Source organism: Ahaetulla prasina, chromosome 3, assembly GCF_028640845.1.
Source record: "Ahaetulla prasina isolate Xishuangbanna chromosome 3, ASM2864084v1, whole genome shotgun sequence".
Taxonomy (NCBI): domain Eukaryota; kingdom Metazoa; phylum Chordata; class Lepidosauria; order Squamata; family Colubridae; genus Ahaetulla; species Ahaetulla prasina.
Window position 1 is genome coordinate 36,925,767 of NC_080541.1, and position 19,358 is coordinate 36,945,124.

The window sequence follows — 19,358 nt, forward strand, 5'->3', positions numbered from 1 at the left end:
CCCTCATTGCATCGGCAGATAACCGCCCAGCCGCCCTGTTTCGGGTGACTCGCTCCCTCCTCCACCAGGGGGAGCGGGATGACCCGTTGCAGGGACGTGCTGAGGAGTTTAACGATTATCTATACGATAAAATCGTTCAGCTTCGGGATGGTCTGGACCAAAATTGCGGTGACGCGGGTGAGACGGCTGAGGGTGGTCTTGGTGACAGTTTATGGGATGAGTTTGACCCTGTGGCTCCCGAGGACATGGACAGGTTGTTGGGTAGGTTGAATGCCACCACGTGTTTACTGGACCCGTGCCCCTCCTGGTTGGTGCTGGCCACTCAGGAGGTGACACGAGGCTGGCTCCAGGCAATTACGAGCGCTTCCTTGGTGGAGGGGGTCTTCCCGACCGCCTTGAAAGAGGCGGTGGTGAGACCCCTCCTCAAGAAGCCTTCCCTGGACCCGGCTGTTTTAGGTAATTATCGTCCGGTCTCCAACCTTCGCTTCGCGGCAAAGGTTGTAGAGAGTATGGTGGCATATCAGTTTCCCTTACACCTGGATGAAACTGTCTATCTAGACCCGTTCCAGTCCGGCTTCCGGCCCGGTTACAGCACTAAGACGGCTTTGGTCGCGTTGGTGGATGATCTCTGGAGGGCCAGGGATAGGGGATGTTCCTCTGCCCTGGTCCTATTAGACCTCTCAGCGGCTTTCGATACCATCGACCATGGTATCCTGCTGCGCCGGTTGGGGGGATTGGGAGTCGGAGGCACCGTTTATCGGTGGTTCTCCTCCTATCTCTCCGATCGGTCGCGGACGGTGTTGACAGGGGGGCAGAGCTCGGCTCCGAGGCGCCTCACTTGTGGGGTGCCGCAGGGGTCGATCCTCTCGCCCCTTTTGTTCAACATCTATATGAAGCCGCTGGGTGAGATCATCAGTGGCTTCGGTGTGAGGTACCAGCTGTACGCTGATGACACCCAGCTGTACTTTTCCACACCGGGCCACCCCAACGGTTATCAAGTGTTGTCCCGGTGCTTGGAGGCCGTACGGGTCTGGATGGGGAGAAACAGGCTCAAGCTCAATCCCTCCAAGACAGAGTGGCTGTGGATGCCGGCATCCCGGTACAGTCAGCTGAGTCCTCGGCTGACTGTTGGGGGCGAGTCATTGGCCCCGATGGAAGGGGTGCGCAACTTGGGCGCCCTCCTGGATGAACGGCTGTCTTTTGAAGATCATTTGACGGCCGTCTCCAGGAGAGCTTTCTACCAGGTTCGCCTGGTGCGCCAGTTGCGCCCCTTTCTAGACCGGGATGCCCTATGCACGGTCACTCACGGCCTCATGACGTCTCGCCTGGATTACTGCAATGCTCTCTACATGGGGCTCCTTGAAGGGCATCCGGAGGCTGCAGTTAGTTCAGAATGCGGCTGCGCGGGTTATAGAGGGAGCCCCTCGTGGCTCCCATATGACACCAATCCTGCGCAGACTGCACTGGCTACCTGTGGCCTTCCGGGTGCACTTCAAGGTTTTGGTAACCACCTTCAAAGCGCTCCATGGCATAGGGCCGGGTTATTTACGGGACCGCCTACTGCTACCGAATACCTCTCACCGACCCGTGCGCTCTCACAGAGAGGGACTCCTCAGGGTGCCGTCAGCTAGGCAGTGTCGTCTGGCGACGCCCAGGGGAAGGGCCTTCTCTGTGGGGGCTCCCACCCTCTGGAACGAACTCCCCCCAGGACTCCGTCAACTTCCGGACCTCCGAACCTTCCGTTGCGAGCTCAAGACACATTTATTCATCTGTGCAGGACTGGCTTAGATTTTAAATTTATAGGGGTTTTTAAATTGGTTTTTTTTTAATATTCATATTTAGATCTTTTAATAACTGGGCATTAGAATAAGTTTTTTAATGATTATCTTAATTTGTATATAAATGTTTTTATGTGCCTGTGAACCGCCCTGAGTCCTTCGGGAGATAGGGCGGTATATAAATTTGAATAATAAATAAATAAATAAATAAATACAAGGATTGCAGATATTGCTCTCTGGACATTGACCATGCAGAAAAAAGAAAGTTGTTTTGAGTTGATTTATTGGTCTCTTAACAACAGGGGTCTCCAACCTTGGCAACTTTAAGACTTGTGGACTTCAACTCCCAATTCTGGGACTTGAAGTTCACAAGTCTTAAAGTTGCCAAGGTTGGAGACCCCTGCTTAACAACATTTCATACTACCTTCCTCTATCATTATGTTCTTAGCTTCTACTATTTTTCAGCAGAGAATCTTGTTCCAAGGACTTGACCTGGAACAGTTCTTTGACCAACTGTCTGAAGGATTGTTGTTGTTTTATTTTAATTTGATGAAACTTCACTGTCATCTTCAGGAAAACTCCACAAGAATAATCTGTCATTACCTCTTAAAATATCCTTTTTTGTTTTTGTTGCTTAGCTTATTTAGATTCTGTCCTAAAGCTGTAGGCACAATTGAAATGCTAAGTAGAAAACAGATAGTTTACCTTCTATAATCCAGTACTCCCAATTTTAAACATACACTAGAAATGGCAAAGGGTAATGCAAAGAGTATTCCAATATATCAGGAACTACCTAAATTGAAAAACTTTAGAAGAAACAGGCAACAAACATTTAGTATCTGCAGTACTTAATGCTGATTTTTGTGAGTTTAAGTTATTCTTCTAGTTATATTTTCCCTGTCGCTATTGGACTTTGATTTTTAAGAATTAATATTCTGAGTGCAAGAACATGCTTGCATAATAATATTATTAATTATTTGATTCTAGATGAAGCAAAAACTCCAGAACCAGGACCTGAGCCTTCTAAAACTGAGCAACCAATGGAATCAAAGGAACCAACTCAGAAGGAGGAGGGACAGCCAGACAAGGGGAAGGAAGAGGCGGCAGTGTGAGTAGCAAAAAATGCTGGCACTTCATTCATATTAAATTTCCTTACCTAAGAAGAGAATAAGAATGACCAAGGGCAAAAAAGTAGTCAGAATGAAAGCCTCTTCCAACTTCCTGCTGACTTGGCTGTGTGTTCTGTCCCCTTCCCCACTTCACAGAGCAAACAGAAAGACGCTTGTCTCCCAGTCTTTTTATTTGCTACAGACCTATTTTCTTCAGTTGAGGAAATACTTGGCAGTGACCGTGCAGAGGCCTGCTAAGTTCTGAGTCCATTATCTCGTGTCCAAGATCCGTTGCCAAAAACTCACTGACAAAGTCCTTTAACCCTCCAACAACCGAGCTGCAGTGCACCCTTGCTAGCTTTTTTGTCTGTCACAAGGACCACATGGCAGCTCCACCCACTTTTATACCTTGTGGGGTGTGGCTCAGTGACACAGCAATCTCTGAGCCTGCCATACCTCTTCCTCTGCTGTGCACGTTTATCTCTTCGTTGCTGCCTCGGATCAATCCAGGATTGATTGTCAGCAGCTAGGACTTGAAGCGTTGCCAGGGAGGAGGAGGGTGCGGGAGAGGGAGGTCTTGTCAGCTCCTCCTCCTGGCCTGCAGCTGGAATGTGAGGCGGTGCCAGTGAGGAGGGTCCTAGAGAGGAAGGCCTTGCTGGTTCCTCTCCATCACTTTCCAAGTCACTTTCCTCCATGAGGACAGGCTCGAGGGCCGGAGTCACAACACTGTGGCTGGTCAATCATGGCAGTTGATGGTGAGACTGCTCCATCTAGCCTATAGAGCAGGGGTCTCCAACCTTGGTCCCTTTAAGACTTGTGGACTTCAACTACCAGAGTTCCTCAGCCAGCTTTGCTGGCTGAGGGACTCTGGGAGTTGAAGTCCACAAGTCTTAAAGGGACCAAGGTTGGAGACCTCTGCTATAGAGGACTAGAATGGGATTGGTGTACTGAACCTCTGTGCAACAGGATAGCAACTCTGGGAAGATCACAACTTTACCAAATTTCAATCATATGGAGTTACGGGTCTCAGATTTTGGATGCATTCTGTAAGTTAGCCCATTTGAGGTACTTTGGTTCAAAAATTGTTGCCCTGTGATGCATTGTTTCACCCAGTTAAAGGTTACAGACATAAGAGTTTTAGTAGTATATAGATAGTATATTCTATCTATATATACTATCTGGTGCTTGTGTGTGTGTGTGTAAGTATACATAAACATATATGTACAGGTACCCCTCAACTTACAACTTTTCATTTAGTGACCGTTCAAAGTTACAACGGCACTGAAAAAAGTGACTTATGACTGTTTTTAGCAATTATGACCTTTGTAGCATCCCCAATGTCATGTGATCAAAATTCGGATGCTTGGCAACTGACTCATAGTTATGACAGTTGCAGTGTCCCAGGGTCATGTGATTCCCTTTTGCAACCTTCTGACAAGCAAAGTCAATGGGAAAGCCAGACTTACTTAACTATGTTACTAACTTAACAACTACTATGGTTCTCTTAACAATTGTGGCAAGAGAGATTGTAAAACGGGGCAAAACTCACCCAACAAATGTCTCACTTAACAACAGAGACTGTCGTAAGTCAAGAAGTATATGTATATGTATATGTATATGTATATGTATATGTATACGTATACGTATACGTATACGTATGCGTATATGGACACTAGCTGGTGCTACTAGGGTTATGGTAACTAGTACTCAAATATATTCCAGTTCTCAACCTCTGATGCATCACAAAGTCAAAAAAGAAAAACATTGCCTTTTTTTCACCATTATCTTCCTAGGATAGGGGAAAAATCAATTTGTTATCTTGTCAAATGAGTCACTCAACTTGTGATAGACAGTGTGATCACCTCAGAATAGCCTTGCACTCCATTAGTGACGGAAAAAATGACCCCCTTTTGGCTTCCATCTCAGTACTTTCTTGTTTTAAATACACAAAAATACATTGTGTTAGGCATTGGCAAATAGCAGCAGACATAGCTGTAATTTGCCTGGTCACATCTGTCAGGTCTCAAAGTGGTTTGGCATATGTGAATGCCCTGTGTACTGAAAAAAAAAATGTTGATTGAGCAAATGAAAGTCTTTTAATGTCAATTTCCTAATAATTTAAATTAAGATTCACTTTGAGTCAGGCTTGTCTAGCAATCTATTTTTTCCCTTCTATCCTCTAATAACAGTACAATCATATCCCTATTAATAGCTTTTCAGGATAGCTATATTTTGTCACTGGCAGTTTTTGAGAGATGCGTAGATGAATTTTCTTCAAAATAAGAAGAGCAAGATTAGCAGATCATTTTGTCAGATCATGTTGTCAGTTCATATTAACAAGAATCTAATCTCAGGAAATTAATCCAAAAAGGCACCTCTACTAGCACAAAAATAATTCTGACATACATCAAGAGATTGTACAATGATAATAGTATAAATAAGACAATCATTGGAGAGTGAAATTGTGCAATACATTTAAACAGGAAGTGAAATTACATTGAGAAAAATAATGTATATGATGTAATTTTAATGAAAAGTAAACTCTATTACACTCATTTACTTATTTTCTAATTTAATTTGAAACAAATTAATAATGCATTCATTTACAGTCAGTCTTCATAGCAATGAAAGAGTGGGAGAAACAAAACAGTCATGCAAACATTGATAGGTTACAATATTAACCTATAAAATTCAGATCAGATATTCTGATTCAACTGTTACTGGTTCCAGCCTAATGCATATTGTGGAACTTCAAGCACTGGCTTTACAAATTGTAAGTATAAGAGGGAAAGATTTAAAGAATATTCACATTTCTACCCTCTTAATGCACGCAGAAAGGTTGTGACCTTTTGAAAGGCTTTTGATATAAAGCAATAAGTAAGAACGAAATGTAAACAACCATAAAAGTATGTATAGTATGCAAAAAATAGAGCATTTTTTTCACTCAGTACTAAAAATGTTACTGGATGAAAACTTAGTGATAAAGCAAACTGACTGGAGAAAACTTGAGCTGAACTATTTGACTGAGCATTTGGCATGGATTGCTGTTTGTTCCCGATTTCCTGGTTGCTCTGGTAACATCAGGGAAGATAAAGAAAACCTTGGCAGACGTTCGCTGGTCTGCTGCCAGAGCTGATAGCTGCCGTGGACTAAATTGCTGGCTAATTGAGTCAGTTCATGTGTCTCTCGGACTGAGGTGGGGAGGGGACAGAACAACCATACTATACAACACGGATGTCAAACTCGCAAAGTCACATTGCTGTCACATGACATTTTGTGGTGTTTTTCCCATTTATGGAGTTGGGGTGGGCGTGGCCTGCGCATGATGCACCCAGCCCACGGCCTGCCAGTTTGACACCCCTGCTATACATGAAACACCAACTAGCTGTCTAAAGACAGGATGAAAACTTAATCTCACAACACATGGACAGACATACCACAGTTTTAGCTGCAAAACTATTCATATCATAGACAAAGACAAACTCCAAAATACTAGAGAATTCCTGGAAGTTTGGCATTCAGACATATCAGCCCTCAATAGACGCATGGAGATAAACCATATCGATACACCATTCAAAAGAGGGAATAAAAAATCCAGAAAGGAAACAAAAATATTGTAGCAAATCAACAGCCCATATTCAGATAAAGTAGAGATCAGCCCCAGACAAACAATCAGGCAGAAAACAATACTTTAATCAAGGAATCACCAAGGAGAAAACTATGCACCTACCAAAACTGGAAGGGGAAGCATTTAAATAGGCAACAAACCCACACTCGTTCACACTGATTATGTTACCTTAGCTAATGAATTTTATGCAAGCAAACAACCAAGAACTCCATAGCGATTATACAATTTTATAGAAATAAAATGATCAGTTATTTCTGCCCCAGGTAGGAAAGTGGATAAGTACACATTATGTCTATGCATTCTCTGGTACTGGAAATGTTCCTAACTACCAGTTTTGGAGGAAAGTCTCATGAAGCTGTATATGATGAAAAAGCAACCATGAGCAGCCACTTGCTGGAAGCAACCTGGAGTTCAATAGGGAGTAGGTGATGGTACTTGTTAAGGATAGTCTTATCTCACAACCGATGTTGGGTGTTATTGAGCAGATTACCCTTTGAGTTTACGCACGAAAGCGATTGAGAATGATTGTGGATAATAACAGTTAACATACAAACAAACTGGGTTTTGATAATATTTTACTTTTAGGAAAAAAGCAAAATTATAGTTCAAAAAACCATCCAAATCATACACATATAAAGTGAGACAAAGATCAGTCCAGGGATATTTTTCGAATATAAAGTCTTCTTACCAGTTGTAGAAAAATACAATAAAACAGGAATTTTCAGGAACAAAGTTCAATATAAAAACAGTCAATAAATATTAGAGAAGCAATAAATAGCCATGATCAAGCAATGATCATGCATAGAGATCAAATATAAAGTTACAGCATACCAGCAGGTAAAATAGTGTAGTATTCAAACAAACCATAATTCAGCTTTCCTTAAGTACATTGGCTACAGAGCTCAGCCAATCAGGATACATGATGATGCAACACAGTTTTTAAAGCTACATAGTATTTTTAGCTACAAACACACAATGTTGGTTTATATATTTCCTGACCAACCAGTTGGGCAATAACAATTTTCTAACAGTACTTGCAGGAAATTGACAATAAGCTGCATTCAGTCTGGTACTAACTTCTTTATTTATTAATTTGCAATTCCCCCTCTCTTTGCTGATTAAGCAGAGCGCCTGCAGAAATAATATAACACATAAAACATACTACTAAAATCATTATTCAAGAAAATAATTCTGTTTCATAAATGAGTTCTTGTGATGCTAACATTAAACTACTGATGTGGAATAATGGTTTGAATCATTTGTCTTCATTATTTTCTTCTGTATTTATTTTTGTAAGTGTAGATGATTACTTGTTCATTTGGTCCCTTGCAGTCATAGATCACCTTGAGTTCCTGAAGAGAAAGGGAAGGGAATATTAATCTAATCACATAACAGTTCAAGGAACATTAAGGAAATGCCTTCTCTATAATAAATTATACTTATCTTACAACTGGAGGCATTAGCTTTGGGGCAGACTACCAAACAAAATATTAAAATCTGTAGAAGAAAATATCTGTATCTGTTTCCAAATTCATAAAACATAGGAGAAGAAACTCAAGACATTGTTGAATCATTTAAAAGTCCACTTACTACCTCAGCCAGGAAAAGGTTGAAAGGCTTATACGGGCTAGCTTTATGTCCTGACCTATTTAGTCACAGGATTAAATTGTTAGAAGAATTTTCTTGGTCCATTTCCTGAGCTGGTTTACAAATAAACACAAGAGGCAGCTGTTAGAAGTAGAGTAGTTTATTCAGCCAACCACACACAATTGCTGAAGGTAGCCTTCACCATTAGACATATATAGACAAATTAGACAAATATAGACAAGTGGGCTTTGATGTTTAGATATGCAGATTGAGGTTCCTGCCCTAGGCTTTGACTGCGATGTGTATGTTTAGATGTGTTAGGATTGTTGCCCTGAGGATGTGTTAAGCCCGGGAAGGAAGAACCTTCCCAGGTGTAGGTTATGACTTCCACTTATGACTGTAACTTTGCTGCTTGTATCCTTACGATTTATATTGATATTGATTGTTTCCTGAATGCTTATTTGTACCCTAAGACTATCATTAAGTGTTATAGCTTATGATTCTTGACGAATGTATCTTTTCTTTTATTTACATTGAGACCATATGCACCAAATTCCTTGTGCCCAATCACACTTGGCCAATAAAAAATTCTATTCTATTCTATCCTATCCTATCCTATCCTATCCTATCCTATCCTATCCTATCCTATCCTATCCTATCCTATCCTATCCTATCCTATTCTATTTATTCTATTCTATTCTATTCTATTCTTATGAGAGAGTCTGGCATCTTCCCTTTTGTTCTAGTGTTAGGACTGTATGTTTATTCAAGGGATGGAAGTTACTAAAGCGGGAGGCGCAAATCAAAAGCTTTCTTTGTTCTTTACTATTTAAATCCTAACAGTATATCATAAAAAGTTATGAAATAAGCACAAAAACTTTACATGTCCCATTACTCCCCTTTTCACTTACTATTAATTCATACAAGCACTGCTATCTGTCCTAAATTATGTATACAATATGCCTTTTTTCAGGATTATTTTTCAAGAAAAATGTCCTTAAGGAATTAAACTCCTTAAAGATGAATAACTCTTTAAAGCTTCAGAGTTATTTTCTGTATAACTGAGCCAAATGAAAATCACTTTTTCAAGCTAATCCAAACTTCAAAAGTTCACATATAGCAGAGTATAGTTGATATTTCCCAAATGTAAAAATGGGAAATTGGAACAGAATCTGTCTGTGAAAATCTTTGGCTTATCTGGCCCAATTTAGCATAATTTATTTGAGTTATTCTGGGCTCAGTTATAGTATACTGGCTGGATGGATGGATGGTTGGTTGCTTGGTTGAAAAACCTGAAGCAATCATTTTAAATCAATTACAAAAACTTGTTAACTTGCAACAAAACTTGCACTGATAATTTTTGAGTATCTATTCTACTCATCTTAGTTCCCATTCATATTGGAACTAGCAGTCAAAATCCTATTCATTTCAATTCAGAAATAATTTATAAACCCACAAAAAGTCTATATTTATAATAACTGCAATAGCTACATTGCATTTCTTTTTCTTTATAATTTTCTTTTCTATATAGAGACCACACTTGGAATACTGCATCCAGCTTTGATCACACAATGTAAACAAAATGTTGAAATTCTTGAAAGCGCATAGAGAAGATCAACAAAGATGATTAAGAGACTGGAGGCTAAAGCATATAAAGATTGGTTGCTAGAATTGGGTATCTCTAGCTTAATGAAAAGAAGGACTAGAGGTGACATGATAGCAGTGTTCCAATATCTAAGGGGTTGCCACAAAGAAGAGGGAGTCAACCCATTCTCCAAAACACCTGACGGTAGGACAGGAAGCAAGGGATGAAAACTAATCAAGGAGAGAAGCAACCTAGAACTAAGGAGAAATTTCTTGACAGTTAGAGCAATTAATCAGTGGAACAACTTGCCTCCAGAAGTTGTGGATGCTCCAACACTGAAAGTTTTTAAGAAGAGATTGGACAACGATTTGTCTGAAGTGGTGTAGGGTTTTTTGTCTGTTGGACTAGTCCCTTCCAACTCTTATTCTGCTCGGTCATCAAAATAAGTTTAGGTAATAGGCAATGAACTAATGAATACATTTTAAAAGCAAAAGAAAACCAATCAACCAGTAATAAAAGAAAAGCTGCATTAAACTCCACATTGGGAAAAACAGCATAAATCAAATAAGGATTAAAATTCAGGGTCATAACTCACCCTGCAGATACCATTAACAGCAGATAAATAATTATGTTTTACTACACTTATTTCCACAATTAGGCTTTAATATAGACTCATACATGTGATCAGGCTGAACTCACTGCCTCCCAGCATCTTTTTCTTAATGCTTTATCTTCCAAAATTCCCCAGACTGTGAACCATGACAATTAGCACATGGGGAGAGGCAGCTCAGGATCAATCCTGTCTCAGGACACCCCCACTTCCCAAGGTCTCAGTCAAATTGACCCATCAGAGCCTGTTCCGTGTCAAACAGTGCAAAACAGAGCGTCAGGTAAATACAAGTTAAAAGTCTTTATTGCCATATCATAAAGTTCTTGCGAGTAATCAGAGATAGCTAGCCAGAGTGTTAAGACTTGCCTTGATATTTGAGGTAATAGTATTCCGATAGCAGGAGAAAGTCATAGACATTATCTATCCGAACAGCCTTGTATTTTGGCAACAGGAAATTATATGAGCTGAGCTGATTGTCAAGCAAGAGATTGGGTGTAGGTCCAAGAGTCAGAATGACAGGAACAGAAATTCAGAGTTTAAGAGTTGTGCAAGGGCTTGATGGCTCTTCTTACAACCATAAGCGCTAATTCAGGAGTACCTGAATTAGGGCCATTGATTTCTTTTCATCTCAAGGATCCTCTCAAAAATCATGCTTTGATCAGGCACTGATGATGTGCTCTTGAACTAGGCAACCAGGCAATTTATATAAAGGATAGGAACAACAGTCTGGCAGAATATGATAAAACAGACTGACAATTCACTTAACAAATGATTTAAAGCCAGGGGTGAAATCCAGCAGGTTCTGACAGGTTCTGGAAAACCGATAGTGGAAATTTTGAGTAGTTCGGAGAACTGGCAAATACCATTTCTGGCTGGCCCCAGAGTAGGGTTGGAAACGAGATTTTGCGGTATCCTTCTCCTGCCATGCCCATCAAGCCACGCCCACCAAGCCACATCATGCCTACCGAGCCACACCCACAGGTAGTTAAAAAATTTGAATTTCACCACCTCTTAAAGCTAACAGATCATGAATGAAGCATCTTGGATAATCTTAAAAGGATGACTTTTAGTTTATTGAGGCATGAACTTTGTGGATTACAACTTCTTTTGTGAGATGCATGTAGCAAATAATACCTATGTATTTTGTGGGTGGATTAAAAAAAATATTTCCTCCTTACAAGAAATAAGTTCAAAAAGGTAAACAAGATATGCAAAAGTGGATTACTATGGAAATTACATATTACTGCGAGAATCAATTAGAGGAATAAAAGATTGAATCAGCAGGGATGTAATCTACTATGGATCAATAAGCATAGAAAGAAAAATAAATAAAGGTACAGACAAATAACTTTCAAAGGAACAATTGTTTTTTAAAATAAGATTGCTATTTCTAGTATCTACTGAGTCCAAGTTTCAGGGTCAGAAAAGATAAGATGGCAATCTAAAATTTGCATTGATATGTTTTCCCCTATGGATTATATAGTGGGGTTAGGCTCAGGCCACAGTGAAGGATCATAAATTGTGTAGGTCTGCATTAGAAGACCTTTTGTTATGAAGCTTTAATGTGATGGATAGTTTGCTTTAGCCTGCCCATAATTTAGCCTCACTCAAGAATAACTATGACATTGTTTAGGCACATAATCAGAGCTATTAAATGAGCAATTAATTATGCTATTAATCACTGTGCCTTCATTAATTATAACAAAGAGGAATCCCTAAGAGAATCACCTAATAAAATGAACATTGCATCCATCTAAATTCAGCTTATCTGTTGGAGCATGAAACAAGTTTTAAGTGGCTGTATTAAAGTTGTGATGGTACAAAAGAAAAGTGGAAAAAAATGATCACACTATGACAAATTGAGGAGATGGTTCTTTCTAGTCAAGTATAATATGGCAAAGATTTGCTAGAACCCCTTTTGTTATGCAAATTTTATTTTTCAAAACTCAATTGTGTTTGTGAATCTATGTTAAAGGATTATTACCCTTTTTCTTTTCTGCATTTAATATTTGGGGAGGGAGTTGAGGGCAACAGATAACAGGTTGGTGATTAAAATAGGAGAAACCCTGTTATGTGCATAGGGCAAATTTTAAGGAAGATTTTATAATTACATTGCATTAATCTTATCTTACGACTTATTTTAAATTTCATGCTTCCTTCCACAAAATGGCAAGAAGCTAAGCTGGTGACTTCTCTAGATCATGGTTGAAGGGAACTTTCAGGTACTGTTGTTGTGGTCCACTAGCAGCCTGTGGAGCTGGCAGTGGAGTCGGACAGAGAGGAGGCTGGGGAGGACAATGGGTCAGTCCTGGAGTCAGGGGAAGGCCCGGACGAGGGCTCTGCATTGGAGGGAGAGATGGGGCCAGGGCCATCTGAGAGTGATGCACAGACTCTGAAGCCTCCAGAGGTGGACAGCAGAGAAGCAGAAGAACAGGAAGAGCCCTCCTAGTGCACGCATGCGAAGAGCTGCCAGAAGGCAAGAGCAACTAAAGCCAAAAGGATGACTCAGGAGTAAGGCCAGAAGATGATTGGCCCCTCCCAAAAGGCTTAAAAGAGCAGCTTTGGACTCTTTGTAGGAAAGCAATATTGCTACATCTGTTTCCATTCCACGTCTCTTGTTTCTGAACTTCGTGAGGCTTTGCCAAGAAAAGACTTTGGCAGGATGCCCAAAGAAGACAAAGGTTTGTTATAAGGCTGAAGGAATTTTTCTGAAGGACTTTGTTTTGGAATTAATTTGGACTAAGCTGAGAATGAAGCAGGGGTGAAATCTATTTTTTTTTTGCTACCAGTTCTGTGGGCGTGGCTTGGAGGTCATGTGACTGGGTGAGTGTGGCCAACTTGTAAAATGTGATGAAACTCACTTAACAATGCTGTTGCTTAGCAACCAAAATTTGGGGCACAATTGTGGTCATAAGCTTTCTTTCTTTCTTTCTTTCTTTCTTTCTCTTGTCTCTCTCTCTCTTTCTCTCTCTCTCTCCCTTCTCCTTTCTTCCTCTTTCTCTCTTTTTCTCTCTCTCACTCTCTTTCACACATGCAAACACACACACACACACACACACACATACACACCTGGTCTGGGCACATAGACAGAGCCCTTCCCAGGGAGTTTTTCTGCCCAGACATTCCTGGCAGCAGCAACGGTGGCAGCAGCGGCAGCAGCAGAAGAGCTTGCCTGGGCTCCCCTGCCATCCCTGAACTGTGCTGTGCCAGGGAATTTTGCCATGTGAACGATCCTGGCAGCAGCGACAGTGGTGGCAGAGCTTGCCTGGGCTCCCCCACCATCCCAGAACTGTGCTGTGCTGGGGAGTTTTCCCACTTGGACAATTCCAGCAGCAGCAGTGGTGGCGGCAGAGCTTGCCTGGGCTTCCCCGCCATCGTGGAACTACGCTGCGCCGGGGAGTTTTCCTGTGCGGCCACAGTGCCGACAGTGGCAGTGGCGGCAGAGCACACCCTGCCCTTCAGGGACCCGAAGGTAGGTGGCCCAGCCCAGAAGCGGTGTGTTCCCCATCATGGGCTGGATGCGGGGGGGAGGAAGGCAAGCAGGCAGCAGGCAGCCAAAGGCCCCACAGAAGCCAAGCGCAAAAGCCAAGTGCGCCACACCCAAAAGTCGAATGAGCCTTGCCAGGTTCCCCGAGGCCGAGCATCGTGGGTCTCCCTCCCCACCCCCATGACTGCCAGCATTGGCTTACCTTCTAGATCCTCTCCCTGCAGCCCTGCCATGCTTTCCTCAGTTTCCTGCCTTCCATGTGGCCTTACGCTTGCCTGCCTTCACATATGGCTGCGGGCCGCAGACTGATCCAGGGGCATGGCCAGCCAGTGATTGCTACCAGTTCTCTGAACCAGCCCCAATCTCCACTACCTACTCACCCGATCTGGTCCGATCCAGTAGCATTTCACCCCTGGAATGAAGTAATTCTCAGCTATTCTAATAAAATACGTTTGTTTAGGACTGATTGTGTCTCTTAATACCTACTTGGACCTAGGTCACAGGAACTGTATAGAGAAATGTAATTTGGAAAGAAAACAAAAACAGTACCATGATGGGAATTTTCCATTAGAGCAGGGGTGTTAAACTGGTGGTGGCTTGCAAGCCAGATGTGTCATGAGCAGGCCATGCCCACCCAGCTCCGCAAATTGGGAAAACATCAGGAAACGTCACCGGCAATGTGATGTGGTGAGTTTGACACCCATGCATTAGAAGGCTGCTGTTCTAAAGGCTGAAATCAAATAGGATTGAAAACTCCTGGAATCAGATGTTGTTGTATCTGGCTAGGCCTCTTCCTTATTATTTTGTCCTGAAAGTTTTTAAGGAATATTATACAAAAGGAATTGAAAATTCAGCACTTGTGGAGAGCACATGTGCTCCATACGGTGTCCATGGAAATCAAAATTCAATAATTTAAATAATAATTTCAGGAAACATTGAATTTTTGTAGGATGATCACATCTCATGTGTTGTGATGGCCTCATTTGAAATTTTGTGAGATTTGGGGCAAGTATGACAACTTGCAATATTTCATGATCTTCTGGAATTTTGGTCATATTTGTCTTTAATTTTTCTCTTATTTTATTTACTCCAAGATTCACAGATTAGTAGTGGATGTTAGAGCAGATGTTGGAAACCATCACCATAACATATTAGCAAGCCTGATTAGGGAGCAATGAAATTCACCAATTTTTTATAAGAAAAAGATTTTAGTTAATGTTGTGGGAAATGTCACTGAATGGAATTCATCCAAATGTTAATGAAAATGCATGATTCTTGGAAATGGCATTATTAGATTACAGAATCATATTAAATGTTCTTCGATTATAAAGCTGATTATAAAAAGAAATGTCTCAGAAGTTCTACAAGTGTCCATATTTATTCTTATCTGTATTTTTTAAAAAGTAAAGGTTTCCCCTGTCCACTCATACCTGACTCTAGGGGATGGTGCTCATCTCCATTTCTTAGCTGAGGAAGCCAGCATTTTCTGTGGTCATGCAGTTAGCATCAGGGGTGATATTCACTTACCTTCACTACCAGTTTGGAAATGTGAGCATGCGCGCTTGCTCGCTTTGCTTGCACACACCACCTCTGCACTTGTGCAGAGCCTTCCATGCACGTGCAGAGCATCAAAAACAGGATGTGATGACATCCGGGCAGGTGAGCAGAGCCTCGCGCAGCCACTGCTACCAGTTTGCCTGAGCCAGATTAAACCGGCTGAATAGCACCACTGGTTAGTATGACCATGGGCTAAGGCACATGGAGTGCTGTTATGTTACCACTGAAGTGGTATCTATCTACTCACATTTGCATGCTTTTGAACTGCTAGGTGGACAGGAGCTGGGGCAAGTAATGGGAGCTCACCCTGTCATGTGGCGCTCGGGTTCCAGACTTGGGTTCCAGCTGACAAGCTCAGGGTCTTTAACTATTGAGCCGTTGCATCCCCTAATAAATGTAAAAAGGAGAATACAAATGAATAGTTTATACTTTTCTCTCACAAGCATCCTGAATATTATTCACCTTGGTTGTTATGGGCAACCTCCTTCTTTAGAGAAGAACCTGGGGAAGTAGAAATCATAAACAAACCTTTTTACCAGCAACATGTGGAAAAGGTAAGCAAATGATAGGACTGACCATGATTTTATAGAAATAGTTTTAACAAACATGAGGTTTTTGTGCAATCTACTATGATGAGATTTTTTTTTCTATTTTTCTTTTTAAATATCCAGTTAGAGCAATATTTTTGCTTATTCCTTTTTGTGTTTAGGTTTGTAGGCCTTCAAGATTGTTTTTAAGCTTTAAGTATTTGATAACTTATACAAACCAAAGGCAATCTCTCATGTTCATGAACCATTTTTGTTTTAAGCGGATATGTTAGAAATATTTAAATTAAATACAGACTCTCTTTTGCAGCTGCTTTTAGCAGTACTTCACTTATGTCCCAGTAGATTTCTTTTCATGTGAGGAGTGAATGAAGGTCAGGAGAATGTACAGCTTTACTGCAGGCTCAGCACAATTTAATGTATTTTAGGCAACTGAAATTCATGTCATAAATCAAAAATCAGTTATTCAGGAAAAGAATTCATTTCTATTGAAGGGCTGTGCCTTACCTCATCTGAAGTGAATTATCAAGTATCAGGGCAGTATTAAAATTGAATAATGAAGCAGCACCCCTTGGCTGTTTTGAAGGGCTAGCTAATCTAGTTATGTTAGTGGGTGAGGCAGTGGGTGTTCGTTTCTAGAATATTTGATAAAACTCTATATAAGCCTTTTGTACTGATCTCGCCAAGTGCTCACCTGGGCAAGCTTTACAAGAGGATATCTTGCACGAACCAGTTTAATAGAATGCAGAGTTTTCAGGGCAGTTAATAAACTGCATTCTGAGAGGGTCAGGATGCTTCCACAGATACTTCTACAAAGGTTTTCAAAAAGAAACTGCATTTCCAGCAATTGGGACATGACCCTTTTTTCCTGCTTTGAGCCATGATACCTTCTTGAAGCCACCCATTACTCTCTTACACTTAGTTAGGGACAGTGGTGAGATTCAGCCGGTTTGGGCTGGTTCGGGAGAATTGGTTGTTAAATTTCTGACTGGCCGCTTCCTGCCCCTTCCCGCTTCATCCCTTCCAGGAGTCCCCCCATGACCTGTTTTTGCTCCCAGGAGGCTGCAGGGAGACCTACTAGGCTCAAAATGGGGTACAGGGAGGCACAATTCCCCCCACGGCCCATTTTTGCTCCCAAGGGGGTGCAGGAGGCCAAGTGCTACATGTCACACTCCTGGCCATGCCCACCATCGCCACACCTACCCAGTCGGTCATTAGGGCAGAGAACCGATTGTTAAATTATTTGAATCCCACAACTGGTTAGGGGGTTTCTGACTAGCCTAACTACAGCAGCACCTGAGCAGTTCATAAGACTCTATGCGGCAATCTAACACTGCAACCGGGATTGTTCGCCAGATGTCTTCAATCGGTTCTTAGAAAGAGAGGCCTGGTTAGAGACGAGTCTTCTGTCAGGTCTCCCCGGTAAACCAGACATGACTAGATGAACTACATCTAGAACATCAAGAGCAACAAAGATGATTAGGGGACTCAAGGATAAAACATATGAAGAATGGTTGCAGGAACTCGGTATGTCTAGTTAGGTAGGACTGGCATAGGATTTTAGTTTTTAAATTGGGGTTTTATTGTTTTAATGATATTTTAATTTGGGCCAATTTAATAAGTTTTTTAAATATGATTTTTATCTTGTATTTATTCTTCTTCTATTTTACCTGGCTGTGAACCGCCCTGAGTCCTTCGGGAGAAGGGCGGTATAAAAATCCAATTAAATAAATAAAATAAATAGTTTAATGAAAAGAAGGACTAGGGGAGTCATGATAGCAGTGTTCCAATATCTCAGGGATTGCCACAAAGAAGAGGGAGTCAAACTATTCTCCAAAGCACCTGAGGGTAGGACAAGAAGCAATGGGTGGAAACTAATCAAGGAGAGAAGCAACTTAGAACTAAGGAGAAATTTCCTGACAGTTAGAACAATCAATAAATGGAACAACTTGCCTGCAGAAGTTGTGAATGTTCCAACACTGGAAATTTTTAAGAAATGTTGGATAGCCATTTGTCTGAAATGGTGTAGGGTTTCCTGTCTGGGCAGGGGGTTGGACTAGAAGACCTCCAAGGTCCCTTCCAACTCTGTTATTATGTTATGTTAAAACTAAATCTACTTTATTGTAAGGCTACATTAACAGAATATTGCAAGAATTAAAGTATAATTAAAGTACAATTTGGGCCAAATTGAATAAGTTTTTTAATTACTGTTTTTAGTAATATTGTATGTGTCTTGACTGTTATTTTATCTGGCTGTTAACCGCCCTGAGTCCTTCGGGAGAAGGGCGGTATACAAATTAAATTATTATTATTATTATTATTATTATTATTATTATTATTATTATTATTATTATTATTATTATTATTATTATCTTCCTACTTTTAATTTCTTGATTCATTGGGGCACGTCCTCCTTAATTTTATTTCTCTGACCATTAAGTCACTGGGAACTTCTGTCTCTTTTGTCTGTTAGCTAAGTAGCATCTTCTCCCTTAATTGGAACATTCCATTTACAACTTCAGACAGTACTGAAAAAGGTCTTTATAGGGATGTCTTCCTATAAAGCAATCTCACACATGCCCAATACCCAGATTTCCTAACCTGTTCATTACATAAATTTGTGGTGACAAAAACTCACCTTATAAGAAATAAGTCAATGCAATTAGATAAGTCCAAACTAGTTTTCTCAAGTAAGTTAGCAAAACTACACTGGACTCCTACCCAGGACTAGACAAGAGTCATAGGACTAATTAGCACAGATCTTATAAATGTTTGCAAAGAATTGAATAGAGAGTAAATGGATAATTAGTTTACAATTTAGGTAAGGTTTGCTGATGGTATTGCTGAAGGAAGCAGAGCATCCTCTTGTCTAGCCCCAGAATAGCTTATAACAGCAGTCCTTAAATTGTTTGGTGTCAGGAGCCCTTTACATTTTAAAAAAAATGATTGAGGGTCCAAAAAAGGCTTTTATTTATTTGGCTTGTATCTACTGATATTTATTGTATTAGAAATTAAAACTGAGACATTTAAAAATATTTGACTTCACAGATTTCCTACCAGTCCCCAGACCACATTTCGAGAACCAGTGGCTTATATAGACATTAGCTCACCAGAGACACAGAAGCCATGCAAATTGTTTCCATTTTATTATTGTAATAGCATTATTGACATTATGAACTAGGCAGTATAAACAAGGTAAAGCTAATGAATTTATTATCTGTATCCTTTTAGATGATAAGAATTGTGGGCGTATCAGGTCTGTAGGTGAAAGCCCTTGGTCAGTCAGTCAGGATGTTTTGCCAAAAAGGGAGTGAATGAATTAGAGTGTACATTGAGATTTGCAATTTGCCTGTTACACTGCAGTTGACTTCATTTTATCTGTACGGGATGGGGGGGGTGGATGAGTGAGTTATATGTTTACTCAAGTTAGTTCTTTCTAACTATGTTGCTGCTATACTTAGCAAGGCAGGTC

The 19,358-nt window shown here is 40.8% G+C and overlaps 1 protein-coding gene across 1 annotated transcript in view; it reads left to right on the forward strand.

Moving 5' to 3' along the window:
- The first annotated feature begins 2,525 nt into the window (after positions 1 to 2,525).
- CNGB3 (cyclic nucleotide gated channel subunit beta 3) overlaps positions 2,526 to 19,358 on the forward strand; it is a 57,627-nt gene continuing 40,794 nt past the window's right edge. Inside the window, exons 1-2 of the mRNA XM_058175098.1 lie at positions 2,526 to 2,535; positions 2,766 to 2,886. Coding sequence (XP_058031081.1) covers positions 2,526 to 2,535; positions 2,766 to 2,886 — 131 coding nt within the window. The remainder of the gene's footprint in view (positions 2,536 to 2,765; positions 2,887 to 19,358) is intronic.